This window comes from Anarrhichthys ocellatus, unplaced genomic scaffold (genome assembly GCF_004355925.1).
Source record: "Anarrhichthys ocellatus isolate YVR2014 unplaced genomic scaffold, GSC_Weel_1.0 scaffold17, whole genome shotgun sequence".
In the NCBI taxonomy this organism is placed as follows: domain Eukaryota; kingdom Metazoa; phylum Chordata; class Actinopteri; order Perciformes; family Anarhichadidae; genus Anarrhichthys; species Anarrhichthys ocellatus.
The window spans coordinates 2,781,564-2,800,662 of NW_022280047.1; the positions used below are offsets into that span (position 1 = coordinate 2,781,564).

The following is a 19,099-nucleotide window of genomic DNA, read 5'->3' on the forward strand; positions in this document are numbered from 1 at the left end:
ATATAGATAGATATATATATAGATAGATATATATATAGATAGATAGATATATATATAGATAGATATATATATAGATATATAGATATATAGATATATAGATATAGATATATAGATATATATATATAGATATATATATATAGATATATATATATAGATATATATATATAGATATAGATATATAGATATAGATATATAGATAATGTTAGTACAACAGCTGAGGAAAGAAGAACAGTGACTGGGTTGCACTATCGTGGTAATTATTTGTTTTGTCTGATGATAATTATGTAGCCATGGCAAGAATAAAACTTCAACTAAATGACAGTCCAAAAAAAACTATAATAGCAGTAATTATTAGTTTACTGTGTTATTTAAGGATTTATGCTGGCAGACTAATTTTGACTTAAGTCTGATTTTTATCTTTCTTCAAGGAACTGTCACACCCCCCCCACCCCCAAATACCACAAAGACACCGTCCTCCAGACACGTGAGACAGCTGCAGTCACATCAAAATGGTTAAAAGTGAGATCGACATTGAGTCCTGCTAATCTCTAACGGAGTAAAACATTTGATTGACAAGTGGATGAACCACAACTAGATGTTTAAAACATTGCCTCCTTGTTGATGCGTCCCAGCCTAAGAACATTGAGTGATTAGGAGCTTTAAGAGGAGAAAGAGGGAGAGTGTGGAGCCGCTGAATTTACACAGATACTAAACGTCATGATCTGAGCATCTGTCCAAACTGGCGGGAAACCAAATTGAACACGACTTCCCCCGTTTGGACAGCGTAGAGAACATGTCTTCGTAGAAAAAGGTGAATGCCAACGACTGTTCGTGGCTTGCAGTGGGTTTTTTGAGGGAGCTTGCCTGCAGGTGGACCTGTGCCATGTTTAAGTTGATGAGAGTGCCCGCGGTGGCTGCGGCGCTGGCTGCGTCTCTACGGCTGCCATACGGCTCCCAACACATTGGGTCCCTGTCGCCGGCCACTACATGCAAGTTGCCTAGAGACCTGACCAGTCTGGTGTGGCACAGGGAGCTGGCAGAGAGAAGGGAAGCCGTTAAATTCAATCCTCGAGGACCCACGAGTGGCTATAGCCTCTTGGTTGCTTTTCAACTGCGCGTCAAGTTCACATAAAAACAGGATTTATTAATTCTTATCTTCTTATCTAATTCTTATCTTTAAGCAGAGGAAGAAAAAAAAATGCATCTGTTGTCAGTCATGGTTTTATTTTCTTGCGTTGCTCTCCCTGATCATACATCTGGTCTATCATGGAGTGAAAAGCATACCGGGCGTCACACATATAGACACTGACCTTCCTTCTACTCCGTTGGCTGGCAGTGAGGTTCTGGTCCTCTTCCTGCTGTCTGATTGGTCGGACAGAGCCAAGGGGTTGATGCTGGCCTTGCAGCCCTGAACACTGGAATGCAATATGACCCTGCTGCAGAGGAGACGGAATGTCATGAATCAGGCCGAGCCGTGTCGTTTGTCAGAGCGTAGTTATGCCTGGTGTGTGTGTGTGTGTGTGTGCTGCAAACTTTACCTGAGGGACTGTGATGACGACCTGGTGTGAATCTTATTCTCTTCTTGTCTGCGAAAAAAAAGTTACAAGAGAGTAAAAAGTTGATCTATTGAGACCTCCGAGAACAAAAGGTGACACAGGACAGAGGGGGTCAAAGACTGTATAGAGGTGGGCAGGAAGGTTTTAATAATCTGAATAGTGTTAGATCATTCCTGCAGCTTCAACAGCCAGGTAGGATTAGTAAAGCAGAGTAGTACCAGAAGAAGCCAGGGGGGGCACTAAACGTCAGAGGAACTTGATCTTCCTTTTCACTGAGCGATCATGGTCAACAAGAACGCTTAAATGTCTTTTAACAGTCCAGTCAACACAATAACCAGCAAAGCAGGATGTTTAAAAATGACAGGATGATGGAAACGAATTATGTACAGAAAATGGTGACAAAGACAAGACAGGAGCCTCTGATGTTTTAGATTTAGAAAAACTGGCTCTGCTGATCAGCTTTAAGTTTACTGTACTTGCAGAAAGAATAAAGAATAACAGGATGATTTTAAACAAATTTCTTATTGGGGTTGAGAATTTTAAAAACAGGAAAAAAAGAGACTGGGGGGCTCACTTACAGCATTCTCAGTTAGAGCTCCAGAAACAGGACAGGTTTTTTGGGGGCTGACGGGCGGCAGAGCTCATTGAAATCCTAACCGGTCTATACAGAAATGCAGGATGGAAGAAGGGAAGCCATACACAATCCACCACAGGGCAAGGCTACACAGGGAGGAGAGCAGCATGGCTACCAGCCATCTGAAAGGAGGACAAATCCAACAACAAGAGCAAACGGAAAAAAGAAGAAAAAAAAGGTGGGGAATAAAAAGGAAGGAGAGACAAGAGACGTCCGGGCGGGACACAAAGCCTCTGATGTTCTGCGTTTCCACTGGGACTGGATCAGATGAAACACCTCTCACAGAGCCTCGCATCAGTCAGCAAGTCTATGTTCTTCACTTGTTCTCACGCGTCAGCGCTTTGCTTTGTGCTTAGAACTCGACCCATGTGGGAATTTTTGAAGTAGATCTCGATATTAGAGAGGACAGAAAAGCCAATAATACACCGAGTGATATTTAGCTTTCAAACTAAAACGTTAACATTTTGGACAATGATGGTAATTTAGTCGTTGCAAAGTTAGGACAAATATATAGTACGTAGGGCAGCGGGGTATTTTACAGTTAATACTAACAGAAGATAAAAGATAACTTAAATCACAATAATTAACCAAATAATTAAATTATTATTATTACCCCGCCACACACACAAAAAACATGGGAGAGAAAAAAGGAAATTGTATTTTAAATAAATGTTATATAATCTCTCAATCTAAGAAAAGAGGTCAAATCTGCAGCATATAAAAACATATATTAACAACAATTTCTGCCAAATATAGGTAGATATAGATATAGATAGGTTTTATATGTGATGAGCAAACAGTGATTGATGCCAGCCTGTCAATACATCGGTCGAGCTCTAATACTTTGCACAAAAGAACATGTCTAAAAATGGTAAAATTTGCCTTCATCCTTTATCGAATTTTGAATTCTGTTCCACACAAACGGACGATATGAGAAGAAGCTGAAGCTCCGGTGCTATGTGTACACTGATCCAGTCACAGAAGCAATGGGAAACAGAAACAACAGGCAAGTGACAATGAACCCGGCCCAACATTAATCACATGTTAGACACAAACATAGATCGAACACAGAGGCATGTGCATGCGTGCATGTCCAAGGGCTTCATGCCTGTTGCCATGCGTGAAAACGGCAGAGAACATTTTCAGAAAATCGTCGTTGTAATCGTCTCTGGAACTCAACATGCAACGTCAGTGTTGCGTAATACAAACAGACAGTGAACTTCAGCTGGAAGTTAGAAGCCCTGCGAAGGCATGAGTGCCAACAAATCTCCCTTCTGCCTGAACTCTCTCCCGAGAACGGGTAAACCCCCGTTTTCATCCCACTACCTCCACTGAAGCTCACATGTGATGCTTAATGCAAGCCTTTGTATTAGAATGACATTTAAAGCCGCTAATTAAACTCCTTAAAAACACCTCAAGCGGAGATCATTCTAACACCAAAGTGGTAATATCCCCCCAAAACAGCTACAGCTTAAATGGTTGAGCAGGAACAATGAGGAAGTAACTCCTGCGGATCAGAACGAGGACCAGGTTTCCCTTCCTAACACTTGTTCCCAGGACGTGCCATGTCAGCAGTGCAAGCCGAGCACTAAATCATTTCATTCAACTAATCCAGATCCGACGTGAAACCGTGATTAGTTGAACAATCGCTGCCGTTGTTAACAAGTACAGCAGCTTCACTGTGACTCGGGGGGATATCTGGGATGTAAGCCTCGATATCAAAGCAGATCGGCTCAGTGTGTCCGCGAGAGGACGACGATGTCGGCCGTGTAAATGCAACGCATCCACTAAGTGCATATCCGCTTCAAACCATACAGTCGTCCAAAGAAAGAAAGAAAAGAAAGAAAACAACTTCAAAAAGTCAGCCATACCATTTCTACAGGAAGAGGTTGTCAGTTAAAAAGGAAGTGATGTGCACTTACCTCCGTCATACAAAACCTCACATCCTCTCTCTCTGATTTTCCTCTCCCCCCACTCTCTCTCTCTCTCTCTCCCTCTCTCTGCCCCTCTCGGCTATCTTTTGAGCGGCAGGCAACACATCGGCCACACCGTGCCCATGAGGCTGCTGCAGAACACTACCACCTGCCTGACATGGGACAACAAAAGCCAGATTCACATGGGTACATTCAGCCGCCCTCAGCCACGCCGACAGACAACCTTCCACGGCTCGATTTACACGGGCACGAACGATGTGGACTTCATTCAGATAGGGAGCAAAGAAATAAAAAAAAGTTGCTATAAAAGTTGCTATAAAATAGCAACTAGCAAGCTCCACGTTGATTTGGCCTTAGTATTTATTTTCCCTCAACCCTGAGATTTCATTTTTTTAAAGATTATGATCAAAGAAAATTTACAGACTCCCAATCCTGCAGTAAAACTAACCTGCAGATTACATATTTAACTTCCACATCTTTTGTGCCTTTCTAAATCCAGACCTCAACAAAAAAAAAAAAAGAAAAAGAAAATGCTGGAAGATTGCGTATCAGATAACTCCAATCCAGTCCTCCAAACAACTACTTCCTCGACTTGGATGAAAATGGGATGAGTTATATCACACTTGATGACATTTATTAAAAAGAACCAGGGGGACACAAAGACAGAGTTATTGAAATATTACAGGGATACTGCCTGGTTCCTAAACGTACAGATAAATAAAAAGGTGTCATGGTGAGAGTCGGGGAGAGCAGCCCTGACAGATTGGCTGTGCCTGAACCCTGACCCCAGAAGAACAGCTGCCCACCCTGAGTAAACACTGAGGAAATGAGAAAGCTCATCAGACGAAACAACAAACACAACTTCCTTGTCTTTATGAAATCATAAGCTACTTATGATTTGAAACACTGTATAATGGATCCAAGAGACTGACGAGTACTACATCACGTTGGCGCGATGAGACTCGCGGGCCGCCCAGCTACTTACGATAGTGAACCCGAGGACGATCTGGCTTGCCTCTTGCTCTTCAGGGCTCGCAGTTTATCACCCTGTGTGAGGCCGTTTCTCTCCTCCTCGTCGTCGTACTGGAGAAACAAAGAGACGGCTATGAACAGACCAAGCGGCGTGTCCTTGTGTTTTCTGCTTACTCAAATACTTTCAAAAAAAATCCTGCCGCAAAGTTGGTACACCTGAAAGAGAGGCGAGAGCGCCTTCTCAAAAACTCACCCGGTTCGTTTCTTCTGTGTTGGACGGCCGGTTCTTGTTGCTCCCGTTGATGGTGATGTCATCCACTCCGGACAGGATCCTGGTGACGGCCACTTTGCCGTTTTCGCGTTCATTTTGCACCTTCTCCCGGAAGACGTCTCCCTCTGCCCACAGACTGTTCTGCTTGCTGGTGTAGAAACATGTCAACAAAAAGGGCAAAATGAACACACTTTTCTTGCCAAACCACCGCCGCCATTGTTATTAAGATCCCTCAGGACATTCTCATGGGTTTGAAGAGGGCGCGGTCGCCTCCCTTGGGAAAATGTTTCGCACATATTTCCCTGCACCAATCAGAGTTGAGCAACATTTGAGTTGAAATGCGCTAACCTTTGTGGCATTGACCGTTTCTGCTGCCAGCGCCGTCAATCAAGTCTTGATAAATAATACCACCGGCTGTTATGTTCTGAACTTTAACTCTGGCTGTTGCTTATTTAGTCATGGATATTTAATATTAAGGACAAACACATATGATTTTAAAATCAGTGAACACCCACTCTTCAACGAAGTTCTGCTGAGGCCCAATGATGGACCCGGGTCTGCAGATCCGTATCCAGGCAATGGCCTCTGCAGCACTCAGGCAGTAATGTTTCATCATATAGCAGCCAATCAGAGTGCCAGTCCTCCCCAGACCAGCTGGAAGAAAACGAAAAAGTTTCACGGCATTAGACTCGAAGCGTCTTGCACCAACTACAGATCGGACAGAATAGTTTGATCAAGGACTACCGGGCGCCGTGAACGTGGGTTAGAGATCTGACCTTTGCAGTGGACGGCGATGGCTCCTTCTGCGTTCTCGCAGATGTTGAGGAACTTCCTGACGATGGAGTCGTTCGGCGTACTCCCGTCCACGAAGAACAGATCATGGTGCTCAAAGCCGGATTCTGTGAAGCGCCTGGCGTCGTACATCTTCTTGTTGAGTCTGATGACGGTGGTGATGTTGTGATTCCTGAAGTACGGGATGTAGGCCTCTGGAGCGTGCAAAGGGTACCCTGAGACCAGAGGGGAGCAAAAGGCCGTTAAAAACGAGATCAGATGCGGTTTATTAAAAAGCTACATCTGAAGACTGAAGCTTCACTTACCATTCTCTATTTTGCTCTTTGGATGAGGCCCACTGAACGCTAGGAACTTTCCTGGAATGATCCAGTTCAAGTCTCCGTTCTCTGCTCTCTCGTAGTGCTCGTATTCTTCCACGTCAAAGTTGGAGAAGTCGAGCCAGCCGTACTGCAGAGCCTGGCAGACGGAGGAGAGGGAGTTCATTTCATCAGGGGCACGACACAGCAGGAAAGAGGAGTCAACAAATCCTAAAAGGACGTACCTTGTGAACCCCGCGAAGGCAATCTAGGATGTTCAGATTGTACATGCAGGATCCGAATGAAGCGTCTCTGAAACATAAAATAAACCGACCGTCTTTATCAGCACAGCGTAGTTGGGATCTTTATTTACCGCGACGTACTTCCCTGGGAAGAAAACAATCTGGTGTCTCACATAGCCGTTCTTATAGGAAAGAGGAATAACAAGTTAAATATATACGATAACAGTGAAATGTTACCTGAATGGGATATATGTTAAATTCCTCGACACCAGCAGACTGTGGGCCTCTTCTGGCATCATGTTTAGATGCATTACCTTTAAATACAAAGTGTACAGTCAGCAGGTGCCTCTCGCATTACACGCCGACATACTTTCACAAGCTACGTGCAACACGTGCGTTTGAGCGCCGCTTACCGCATACGAGCCGATTAGGTAGGCTGCGTTGGCTTGTTTCTTCTGGTCTCCACAGGTGTAAAATATGATCTTCTTCCTCGAGAGCGTAATGGACTGTGCAGAGACATTCAGAGCAACAGTGTGAACCGACGCGTGATTATTTATTTGACTTTATTATTCATATATAGACACAAGTTGACTTCACCCAGGGATGTTAGGGCTATCAATTGACCTGTACTGAGGGTATAAATAGATATTGATTGACGTTTTGACTCCCATTCTGCAGGAAGGACAATTAGGAGCAGCGGTTTACTTTACCGTGAGCTTCTTTGTCAGCTTGCAGCAGAAGCGATAAAACATGGCCAGGTTAAGGGGACCGAAGTCCGCATAGAAGCTGAGAAGAGAGAGAGAGAGAGGGAGAGAGAGAGAGAGAGAGAAGAATAAGAGTGTGTCAGAGTGGCTATTTATGCAGCCAGCTATGGTCTCTGGGGAAGTTTCACTAGATAGAATCAGCTACCTCGAGCTGAAACGGTAAAATATGAGAGAGTAAAGACTATATTTGGAAGCATTTGATGCTAGACTGGGTCATTCATACCGGGACAAAAAAAATGCAAAGACTGGATGTCTTTTTTTGTACCACTGGCACAAAACCGAAAAGGTCAGTCTCGTTCTCTCCTGACGCCAAATAAACAAAAACAATGTTCTGAGGAAAAAGTTGCTTTTATTTGCCTTTATTTTTTAATGCTATTGTGGATTTCTTTCCGCAATAACAGTAAAAAAGTGCCATTTCCTTTTAATCTAAAGTAGTGCACAAGAACACTTCGATCTTATAGTTTATCAGTACTGGAAAAACTAACCTGGGTTTGATGATTAACTTTCACAGTCAAAGCTACACTCACAGTACGGCACTGTCGGACCATTTAAGTGTTGCACACAGAGCAGTAGGTCAAAGGTCAGGGGGCTCAAAGCCCAGAGACCCTGTTCAAAAAGCAAAGATACGACGTGACTGAAAACTTACTTCTCGTACGCCAGCTCCTCATCTATGCAGAAACAGTGTCGTTCGGCCGTGCTCTTGATCTTTTGCTTCAATATGGCGAAATACAGTTGATCTGGAGGAAGGGAGGGGGGCAACATAAAGAGGCAGTTAACTTGCTTTTGTCGTGCATACAAACTTCTGTCGTCTCTCAATTTCGCCCATAACCAGCTCCTCTTTGTCTACAACTGACGCTGCTTCTCTAACGTATATTCTTGCAACTACTCACCCTTGATAAACTCAACACATCTCGATGAAACATCGTCCGCGGTCGTCTTGCTCACGGTTCTGAACATGACTGTTTTGCAGAGAAACGTATGACGTTGATTTTCTTCACGAGCACTTGCGCATACTGAGTAAAACTTCCACTGATATTGCGCAAGACGTATTTAAAAAGTATTATAAGGTGATACGTTTTTTTTGTTTTTTTTTTAAATAGCGTTAAAAGTAAAATGTTTTGCACCTGATTTAACTCTCCGGGACAAGAAAGTTACCAGGCGAAGAGGGAAGGAGAGTTTTGTGCAAGTGCGCACTCTGCTAAAAAATGACCTCCGCCCGACTCCACCCCTACGGTGTTCCGCGGGACGCTATTGGCTACTACTGATCCGGGACGCTACGTGATTGGACGAACGTCCCGTCAGTCGCGCTCCGCCGCGCCCGTTTCAGTTTAAAGTTATTCACATGAGACACATGATAGGCCCCGGGAACGTTGCCCAAGCGGTTGCTAGGGCGATCCCTCGGCCAATCAAATGAGTGATTTACATAAGAACCGCCCTTCCTGAGATTTGAGCTGCGCAAGGATGTTCAACTACCAGGAAAACGCCATGAAATATATTAAAATATATTAAAATCTGCGTTGGACGACGCTGACAGTGGGCAGTTGACTATGACATTTAAGGCACGAATACACCATTCCATCTCCATACACAGTCTATTAAAAAAATGGTGCACACAAAGTCAAGTTATGGTGCAATTTCTTGCTCTAAAATACAAGACCGAACCGCTGAGATTGTGTATTTTGCGCACATACTGCTAAAACGAGGCAACCCCGCTGCATTCACTATAAAGGGACGTAGGGTGTCGCCATATTAGGTAAAAAGCTGGAAAAAAAAATCCCCAAAATTCGTTCACACACCCTGGTCATTTATAACGCAAGGTCGTGCATGCGCAGCCTGCTGCGTGCGTCCCCGCATAACCTGCCAACTGAGCTTAAAGTTCGCAGGGTTCATCCCGCAGACCCTGTGAAGCCCTACCTGTTATCTCAGTGTAAATATTAGAGTTTGGCTCCGCCTCTGAGCTGCTGTGAGCTGCGCAGCGCTTTTTCCTCGACTCGGCTCTCCTCCTCTCGCTCTTGCGCTTCATGCTGTCTTCAGGTCTGCACGGTGGACATTCCCGAGCAGCTGCAACAGACCCCCGTCGCTTCGCAGTGCGGCAGCGTATCCGTGTTTTGGTGCTGTGTTAATATAGCATGATCTGATGATCTGGAACTGGGTGTGTTTGCCAGTGTTGTGTGTCAACCGAGGTCTCGCCGTCTCCTCCGGTGGTGACGTCTGTGAGCAGGGGCAGGTTTCTCCTCTCTGAAATCCACTGCATGTTGACGTATCAGGATTAGGAGTCCAGCGCCCACCCTCCACTCGTCGATCTGCAGCCGCTGTAACGTGGGGAATGTAGTCCCAGTGTGTGCCATTTTTTTTTTGGTTGATATGACTGCGCAATTGCCATGCATTTCAGAGTAGAGCATTACACAAGAAAAAAATGCAGCCAAGAAATAGTAATTCAACTTTAATTGCAATCTCATGAACACTGTATAGGAGGAAAGTGGGTATAAAAATAAGACTGTGATAAGAACAATCACTTACATCAGTGCACAAGTTGTTTTGAAGTGTGCATCTACGCAACCATCTCACTACAACAAGACAAAGTAAGACATAGTAATATAGCTCTGATGGAAAAGATAGAAAATATGTTAAATAGTAGGCTAATGCATTCATATCCCTTTTACACACTCAACCATACATCACTCACCACAGGCACGATCAAGGGAAACTTACAAGCTTTTTTTCACCAAATCTCTTTTCCAAAGCCTTCAAATTCATCAACCCATGAGATGTGAATGGAAGCTCTGAGGGAGATAAAGCTAAGGAGACCTTGAGTTCAGGTCAGGAATGAACTTTCACTCTCTGTTTGTTTCAGACCTATCCAAGACTTTTGTTATAGAGAATGATGTTGCCTAAACTCTTTCTGTTAACTGAACCAGCAATTTGTGTGCACCATCCCTGCCTGCATGAGTGTGATGATGACAGCGACATGGGACGAAGCAGGCTTTCAGGCAGTCCAGCTGGCTACACATGGAGGATCTTTGGCTTATCGCTGAAGTCCAGAGTCTGTTGAACTCCGGCAAGCTGCAGGAGCCAGTCGATGGGCATGTGGTCCAGGCGGTTCATGTCGAAATGGGAAAAATTAACTTGGGGGCCTGCAGAGAGAGGAAAAGAGTGAGGTAGGAAAAGAGAAAGATACAAGGAAGCAGAGAGAGAGAGAGAGAGAGAGAGAGAGGAAAGATTACCTGGTCCTGCAATGATGGCTCCACCTTGTTGATGCATGTCCCCCTGGAAGTCGAATGCAGGGCTAGTCATGGCCCTCCATATACTCTTCAGTTGTCCCATAAAGATACCAGACTTCACATGGGGGCTAGGGTGGGCTATGTAGATGAAACACACACACACACACGGATAAAATTCTTCAACGTTACAGAATATGCTGGGGTTACATGCCCTCATACTGTTATTGCATACCCGAGTCTGTATATGTCTCCTCTCGCTTCATCCCAAGCTTTTGATAAATGCACCTCTCCGGGTCCACGTATATTTCATGAGGATACCCCGTCAGCGAGCAGAATGGCTGCAGAGATTGAAAATCAAGATGTTGTACAGGAACAAATGTGGCAGACTGAAATGATGCACAAGAATCATTTAATGAATTACCTCTATGTGACGATGAGCAGACTGACCAATCACAACCAGTCGAATGTCAGCATCCTGCAAATTACATGTCGGGAGTTTCCAGAATCAATAACCCAAGATTTCATAATTACCCAAACTATCTTCCCTTAACAATTTGCAAGTTAAATATGCAACTGACCTGGTCAGGACTCACCTCCAGTGCTTCTCCAGGTATTTTGCTCAAATCCTCCACATATTCTTTACAGCTGTAGCACAAGAAGTTCTGCAGGGATGTAGAGTAATGGGTCAAAAGGGTTATAGAGAAACGAGATATTACTTTTTAAAAACTCTCATCCGGCACCTATATGTGCCAAACCCTCTGTGTTCACCTATGGACATGATCTCTTCATTGCCATCAATAGCAGGGGAAGCTGTTGGGGCATCTGTCCAGCAAGGCTGATGCTCACCTGTTGCCTACACTGTGATGCCTTTATGAGGCTCAATAACTCAAACCTCTCGAGATTTGTACTTCAGGCAGTCTAGCCTATGAGTCACCAGCAAGGTTAAGCCAAACAAAGTTTTATTTTTTTCCCCTACCCGCACGAAAATTATGACCGATTTCCTGTCTTGATATAATTTCTTGAACGGAACAGGGACTCCATGCCGGTCGTAAATCAAACAATCTTCGACGTCTTCAAGACGATAATCGACAGATGGGGTCCCGATCTCCTGGTTTTCTTTAGCTACTTGTCGAGTTATTGGTGAAAGGGCTTCAGCCATTTTTTCTTTTTTTCCCCCGAGGCTTCCCGAATTCGCATTGCTATTTTGGGAGTTGCCGTTCAGCCTTGAGGAGCTAGTGGTGGCTGCAAAGTTACACGCCCATAAACTGTGTGTGTGTGTGTTTGTGAGAGAGAGAGAGAGAGAGAGAGAGAGGACTGAAAATGTCATTTAAATTGAATAGCAAAGTAATGATTTTGAAAGGAATATTTAACAATAGTAATAGCCTAATAATTAATAATGCGACTGTTTATTACTATATTCAATGACTTGAACTGACTTGCAGATTATTTCCTGAAATGTGTGCATGGCATGCTAAAACAAGCACTGTCTCAGTTGTGCAACTAGTTTGAGTATAGAAGCATTAAAGGGATAGTCCAGTGATTTAGTATTGTGCGAACATAAAGTTGCGGAACTCACAAAAGACAAATGAAGATATCCTGATTTTTATTCCCTAGTATGGGTCGAGCTCCCAAAACACTAGACTCTGCCTTTCCCAAAATGCAACTCATCATCAGCATCTTCCATTAGATCCCCTGCCTCCACACTCCACTTTGTAATGCAGAAAGTCCTAGAGGCCATTTAAGAAACTGTTGTAGATGATTGTAGAGCATTTCAAGTGTCGAATATAGGTATTGTAAATATGTCTATTGGAATGTAGCCCCTATAAATAATAACAATAATTATAAACGTTATTCCACCATTTATGCGATTGGAGTTTGATTTTTCTATTTATTTATTAATAGATGTAATATCGTGTGTGTGCATATGCATGTGTGCATGTACGTATTACATGTTTATATCATTATAATACTGGATTATTGCAAGTATCCATACATGTTTTGATTTACTTTTATATATATATATAAACTGTTAAAACACAGTAAACATCTTGAAAACAAGCATTACAGTCTCAATCCAGCACCAAGATAACCCTGACATCAGTAGCTGCATGTGGAAATATGCACCATGTAAGGACATTATAATATCAGTTGATATAATAAAGGTATTAACACCAGATATAAATACAGGGCCCCTAAAACAGATGAAAAAAGAGCAGCTTTATATTGCTACTTTCGGCTTCACTTCTCCTAACAAGGCCTTTTACAGCGGGCAGGTTCATCCAGCCACCGTGACGAATTATGAACTGGCCTCGTCGGCTTCCTTCCCGCTGCCCTCTCGGTGCGGAAGTGTTGTCCTCCAGAGCAGCAGCAGCAGAGCCAGAGCTGCCACTGTTTGGGTAAACACTACGCTAGTTCAGTAGCAGGGTTTCTCGTCTCCGCGTCTCTCCTGCCGAGACTTGTCAGCACTCACCTTGGCCGTGCAGCATAGCAGTATTATGCGAGCACCGTCCGGCGTGAGGGAGCACCGTGTGAAGTGGTGAGAGATGTTTCATGTTGTGGCTACAGCTAACTTAGCATCCACTGATGGGGCGAGCTAGCCTGTCAGAAAGCAGAACCGGGCTAGCACCCGCACCGTGTCCTTTTTCTCTAAACGAGGGCGTGAATACGTTGTTCAATTGGAGACAGTATTAGACGTAAACTCGTCGTGACTTCAGGCAAAAACACAAACACCGTCACATCAAGTCTACTATGTGTGTGTGTGTGTGTGTGTGTGTGTGTGTGCGTGTGCGCGCGTGTGCGCGTGTGTGTATGCTAAACAAGTGACCACCTGTTCAATGTTTACATCTTTGCATTGGGCTGAAACGAGACGATGCATCGCTGCTGTTTCCTCGCTACGCTATAGTATTGTAATAGACATCTGCTATTTAGCACGCAAACAGCAACGCGGGCAACGAAAGCAGGGTTTTTAACATGTGACAAGTAATGTATTCACAGCACAAATTAGCTTAATACAGGTCAAATGGTTACGACGGCACGGCTGTAAAGCTTGCTGCTCTTTGCGTGCAGTTTTAGGCTTTGCACTCGAAATTATGTCACGATGATATCAAGCTAGGTTGTGGCTGTGCAGCCTCCTAATGTGTGCTACATCGCGGTACCAGTGTGAAGACAGTGTTGGCTGCCATCGGTCCTCTCTTAGCATCATATGCGTTACCAGCTGTTTAAGTTGATCTACCTTGATGGTTCTTGACACTTTCAGAAAGTGGCTCACATTTTCTCCATATAATACGATACTCAAACGTGATTGATTGTGGAGGGATCTTTTTCGAGCATGAATCAGATGTCAGTGATGGGGGACGCTAGTCTCCTAAAATGCAGTCTGAAGTTTGTGAGCTGAGGATAATACCAGGAACATTTTGTCTCTGAAATAAAGGGCAGTATAAAAAATCAAATGCAAAGAGAGAATTTGCTTAGTTTCAACTAGACTAGCTATTTCTCCTGTATTTGGACATAGCCTACAATACATATATATATATTCATTTTTTATTCCAGGGAATATTGTTTGCAGAGGAACTTACATGTTGATGCAGGTCATCAACATGTAACATTTTTTTATTGTATAGTAAATGATTGTGTGATGTATATTTTTACGATATGAGGCTGCTCTTTCTCTCTACCACACTACTGAGGGGTCGATTGAACCTAAATGTTTTGGAGTGTTGAAAACTGTCAAGTGTTGGAAGTTAATGGAATGCTTATCAGATCTGGTTTACATATACTTTTCATAGATATTTACTGACTTATTTCATAACTTTGGCTATGTTAGATTTTATGTCAGAAAGGTCTTGTATGGTTGTGTTAGGACATTAAATTATTTGAAATAAAAAGTAAGGTACTGAAAGAAGCCTTGTTTTGGTATTGCTACCCTAACTCAGGTATTGGGTTGACACTAATACGATACTAATAATGACACCCAGTCCTGCTCTGCTGTGAACCTGCAGGTCCTTAGATTATTCCTGAATAGTAGATTAACCAATGAATTGACTCGTGTTTGTTCCAGAGTTTCCTTGAATCATCTATATGGGCCATCTTCTCTCGAAAAATGGTTACCGCCTGAAGAAAAGGACGCGCAAGTTGCATCACAGGAAGAAGAAGAAGAGGAACTGTTTCCTGCAGCTGCCTTGCATGCTCTGCTTCATTGTCCACAGCAACAGCAGCGGCCTCGACGACGACAGCGACCACTTGGAGGCTGGTGCCAACGGCAGCGCGTGCCGCCGCAACAGCATCACGGGAATCGGTCTCCCCGGCGTGGGTGGAGTTGGCATCGCAGCGGCCTCGAAGCTCGCCGAGCGGTACGCGACGCTCGCGTCCCCCGAGGACTGCTCCAAGTTCCTGTTGTCCCCGCGGGAGCTGGCTATCTGGGAGGGCCAAGGGAGGAGCCTGTTAGCAGCCGTTCCTGCCAAACTGATTCCGCCGCCGGTGCTGTTCCGAACCGCTGGGGTGTCTGTGACCGTGCCCATACCTGTACCTGTACCTGTGCCTGGCTGCACCAGTGACTACACTGAGATGGTAGGTAGCTGCACTGACAGTACCGAACGCTGTAGCTGGCGAGGAGAGCGAGCATTGACTCAAATCTGTCCAGATGGCCTCAGCAGCCACGATTTACCAGTGCTGCTGCTGCAGAAAATGTTCTATCTAGTAGCCACAGGATTTAGACTGACAGAGCAGCCCAGCTGTTTATAATATCAGACAAAAAAGGCGGATTAAAATCAGCGCAAAGCTTCAACAAAAGTCCAAGTGTTTTAAAGGGAAACATTACACAGTGAGTTTGTTGTGCTCTCAAGATGTAACAACAGGAGTCACAAGTCAAACATCACACTCGAAGCAACCACTTTTAAAATTTTGTTCACATTGAGTATCCAGGGTAAAGGGTCCCGTTTTGATTCAGTGTTTCATTATGTGGGCGGCGTGAGGTTCTTCAATGCTGCAATTGCATCTAAAGGCTGTACACTCAAATCTGCCTTAACCTGCCTGAAGAAAATCTGTGTGTGTGGGTGTGTGTGTGTGTGTGTGTGTGTGTGTGTGTGTGTGTGTGTCTGTCTCTGGGCGCAGGTGTGCAAGAGGAAGTGCTCAGAGGTGCAGAGGTGCACCCCCTGTAAGCAGCCGCGCTGCGCCTTCGCGGCCCCCGACGGAGGGCTGGACAACGGGGGAGTGGGAGGAGGCGGGGGAGAGGCCGCCTCGAACTCTGAAACCGGCCACTGCCACCTTCCCCTCTGTCCACTTCCCTCCTCCTCCTCCACTTCATCTTCCTCCTCCTCCTCTGCCTCCTCCTCTTCCTCCTCCCCCGCTGACGGCTGCTGCGGGCCGGGCCTTCACGCCGACCTGCCCCACAGCTCGGACTCGTCCCCCTGCTGCCTGCATCCGTACGACGACTGCCAGGCGAGAAGTTCTGACGCCGCCGATCACTCGAGTATCAACCACCTGCCTTCCTCCATCCTTCTTAAGGTCAGAGTTAATTTCGTCTTTAATTACTGTTGGGTTGGTACAATGGAGAAATTCAAAAATACTGAATACTTGACTTACCACTTGACAATTTATTAGACTGGATACATGTGTTGTATTTCCTTTTGCCTTCCTTCAGGTGCTCTCCCACCTGACAGTGAAGGAGCGCTGTCTGTGTGCCTCTCTGGTGTGTAAGTACTGGAGGGACCTCTGCTTGGACTTCCAGTTCTGGAAGCAAATCGACCTCAGTGGCCTACAACAAGTAAGCACCTAGCGACACTCTAGTCTTTCTTTTTCAGTCGAGCAGCACACTCTTTTGTATTTTCCACATGCAACATTAAGTTAACACTCTGGTTTGGAATGAGGCCTTTGGAATAACTGCCTCTTGGATCAAATCTTTGACTTGTAATTTGAACACTCTTTACCTTTTACAATCTTTCCGCTGACTTTCATCTCTCCTTGTGTTGCCCTCCCTGCCCCCGTCCCCCAGGTAAACGATGATCTCCTGGTGAAAATAGCCTCTCGGAGGCAGAACGTGACAGAGATTAACATCTCGGACTGCAGAGGTGTCCATGACCACGGTGTGTCCTCGCTGGCCTCGCACTGTCCAGGCCTGCAGAAGTATACAGCGTATCGCTGCAAGCAGCTGGGGGACACGTCCCTGTCGGCCTTGGCTACACACTGCCATCTGCTGGTAAAGGTGCATGTGGGCAACCAGGACAAACTGACAGATGAAGCACTAAAAAAGGTATCGAATTAGAGTGTAGCGACACAAGAAATCTTTTCTCCAGATGTTTGCTTGTCTGTGATGCATCCACCTCATTTGTTGTCTTTGTTCCCAAATGAAGATTGGAGTAATACTCTTTATTTTACATATGCTAAACAAACACATGTCCTCTTTTCCCTTCAGCTGGGAGAGCACTGCAGTGAGCTGAAGGACATCCACTTGGGTCAGTGCTACAGTATCACAGATGAAGGCATGGTGGCTTTGGCTAGAGGATGCCCTAAACTGCAGAGACTCTACTTGCAAGAGAACAAGCTGGTAAGTCCCACGAGCCTGCTCTCATATTTGGGCTATTCCTCCTTGCTAGCCTCGTGCTTTCTGCTCGTACAGGAAGCCCGAGTGTCTTCCCGGTCCCAGTTTGGCAATGTAAAGATTGCATTCATCGCGTAAAGGCTCTCCATTGGTACTCGTCTGAGCTATGTAGCTACTGCTGATGTTCTGGGGTTATGAGGATATTGTTAAGAGACGTGGTCCCTGTCTCTTGCATGTCTTCCTGTTGGTTTTTCCGCCATATTGGAGTCTTAAGAAATTCATGCCTGAGTGCCCGAGACTCATTCATTTCAGTGTAGCGTCTCAGAATCAGCTGTGTTACGATGATCCGGTCAGACATTGGAAGTCCTCATTGTACACATTAGCAGCGATGATCAGTTCTTAAATCTAAATGGTTCAAATCAACCCCACCCACATGTTTGTGAGAATGTAAATACATTTGTTTGCTGACTAATATCTTAATCTGTTTAGTGACTAATCTTATTGCCGCAGTTGGTTTAGTTTAATACATCATGAGCATGGAGTGACTTCAGACAGCTGAACTGCCTTTGTCCCCCCCCCCCCAATCATATTTCTTTGAGTAAAAGCAGTAGAAGAAAGGGACACACTACTTCACAACCACCACTAGATGTCACTGTGTTCCAGGTTGTGAAAAACAGCCTCCCAGCTGCTTTCTTCTTGTCTTGTTGATGCTATAGCTCCTCCCGATCAAATACATCATGAATGATGACTAATAGGTATTTAGTTCTGAAACAGAAAGAGAACTTAATTAGTCATTTGACTTGTCTGTTTCTCACCCCTTTTATTTCGATCGTCCGTCTCTCACTAATGCTCTTGCACTTTTCAGTGCTAATGTTTCTTTGCAGTCCATGAGTAATTATGACCTTGATGAATTAGCCCGCTTTAAGCTGTTAACAATAGCTCAGTTTGTTAAAACCCCATTCATCAACCTAATAGTATATGAAATTAGCAATTACCACTAGGTGAGAGATTAATATTGCCGGCTGATAACATTTCAGCGCAGCAGCATCAATTTCAGACAGTCATTTTTCAGGCGCGAGATCATTGCGGTTATTTTCGCTTCCTGTCGTTAGGGTGCAGAGAAATGGGCTGAGCTTGTGGGGGAATTGTTAGGTCTGGGCGCTCTGGTTGCTTGGCCTAGAATTGTCATTAAGTTTGGCAGGAATTAAGACGACCCAGAAACACTTACCTTTCATTTTTCCACCGAGGCCATTTATTCTCTGCAACGGCCTGAAAGACTACGGCTGCCTCCGCCCACTTCTCAGGGAAAATAAACTGATTTGTGTTGCTTTGTGGGTAATTACGGCCTCAAAATGAGTTTGGCTGAATGTGTTGGCACTGTGAGATCCAGAAATATGCGTGGATGCTAAAAGATGTTTATATTTATATCTTGCTCTTAGACATTTAGACTTGGATGTCAGCCGATACAGGCTGTTGGCTTTAAATGTAATAGTTATAAATATTGTATCGGATATGAAGAATTTAAAAAGGTGACTCAACCGTTTGTATTCAGAGGAACTTATTTCGCTCTGGGTTCAGCTGTTTGTAGATCAACTCCTCTCCTCTCCTCTCCCCTCCTCTCCTTCCTCTCTCCTCTCCTCTCCTGGTGCATTTGCGGTCTCCTAATCAATCCCAGATGAGGATGAGCCTTTCACTCGCTGTGATCTGCCCTCTCTTTCTCCTCCTCCCAAATTGAATAATTGATCTGCTGCAGGGTGTTTCTGTGTGGTCTTTCGCTCGCCCTCTGCCTTTTTTCTCCGTCATGTGCACACCCACAAGCATTTTTTCTCTTTCTTTTCCCTCCCTCCGTGTTGTTGTGGTTGTGGTTTCACTTCCATGCTGC

The 19,099-nt window shown here is 44.7% G+C and overlaps 3 protein-coding genes across 9 annotated transcripts in view; 1 reads left to right on the top strand and 2 right to left on the bottom strand.

Moving 5' to 3' along the window:
• Window positions 1-9,694, bottom strand: part of cdc14b (cell division cycle 14B) — a 15,999-nt gene extending 6,305 nt beyond the window's left edge. For 2 of the 5 annotated variants that reach the window (XM_031856551.1, XM_031856549.1), the window contains exons 1-14: window positions 9,376-9,694; window positions 8,108-8,198; window positions 7,408-7,483; window positions 7,111-7,203; window positions 6,935-7,011; window positions 6,701-6,767; window positions 6,465-6,615; window positions 6,144-6,374; window positions 5,883-6,021; window positions 5,350-5,515; window positions 5,110-5,207; window positions 1,539-1,586; window positions 1,311-1,436; window positions 865-1,033 (exon numbers count right to left, since the gene is read on the bottom strand). In XM_031856551.1, the coding sequence (XP_031712411.1) occupies window positions 865-1,033; window positions 1,311-1,436; window positions 1,539-1,586; window positions 5,110-5,207; window positions 5,350-5,515; window positions 5,883-6,021; window positions 6,144-6,374; window positions 6,465-6,615; window positions 6,701-6,767; window positions 6,935-7,011; window positions 7,111-7,203; window positions 7,408-7,483; window positions 8,108-8,198; window positions 9,376-9,484 (1,641 nt within the window). In that variant the 5' untranslated portion in view covers window positions 9,485-9,694. The other 3 variants (XM_031856552.1, XM_031856553.1, XR_004213076.1) reach the window with 3 other exon arrangements.
• A 195-nt stretch (window positions 9,695-9,889) lies between these two features.
• prxl2c (peroxiredoxin like 2C) lies at window positions 9,890-11,879 on the bottom strand. The gene is given in 7 exon segments (XM_031856558.1): window positions 9,890-10,595; window positions 10,686-10,820; window positions 10,915-11,020; window positions 11,104-11,157; window positions 11,276-11,344; window positions 11,659-11,850; window positions 11,853-11,879. Coding segments are annotated over 7 exon segments (714 nt in total). The 3' UTR covers window positions 9,890-10,464.
• A 1,139-nt stretch (window positions 11,880-13,018) lies between these two features.
• fbxl17 (F-box and leucine-rich repeat protein 17) overlaps window positions 13,019-19,099 on the top strand; it is a 204,512-nt gene continuing 198,431 nt past the window's right edge. For all 3 annotated transcript variants that reach the window (XM_031856172.1, XM_031856171.1, XM_031856173.1), the window contains exons 1-6: window positions 13,019-13,218; window positions 14,740-15,248; window positions 15,792-16,184; window positions 16,321-16,443; window positions 16,672-16,929; window positions 17,092-17,223. In XM_031856172.1, the coding sequence (XP_031712032.1) occupies window positions 14,760-15,248; window positions 15,792-16,184; window positions 16,321-16,443; window positions 16,672-16,929; window positions 17,092-17,223 (1,395 nt within the window). In that variant the 5' untranslated portion in view covers window positions 13,019-13,218; window positions 14,740-14,759. The remainder of the gene's footprint in view (window positions 13,219-14,739; window positions 15,249-15,791; window positions 16,185-16,320; window positions 16,444-16,671; window positions 16,930-17,091; window positions 17,224-19,099) is intronic.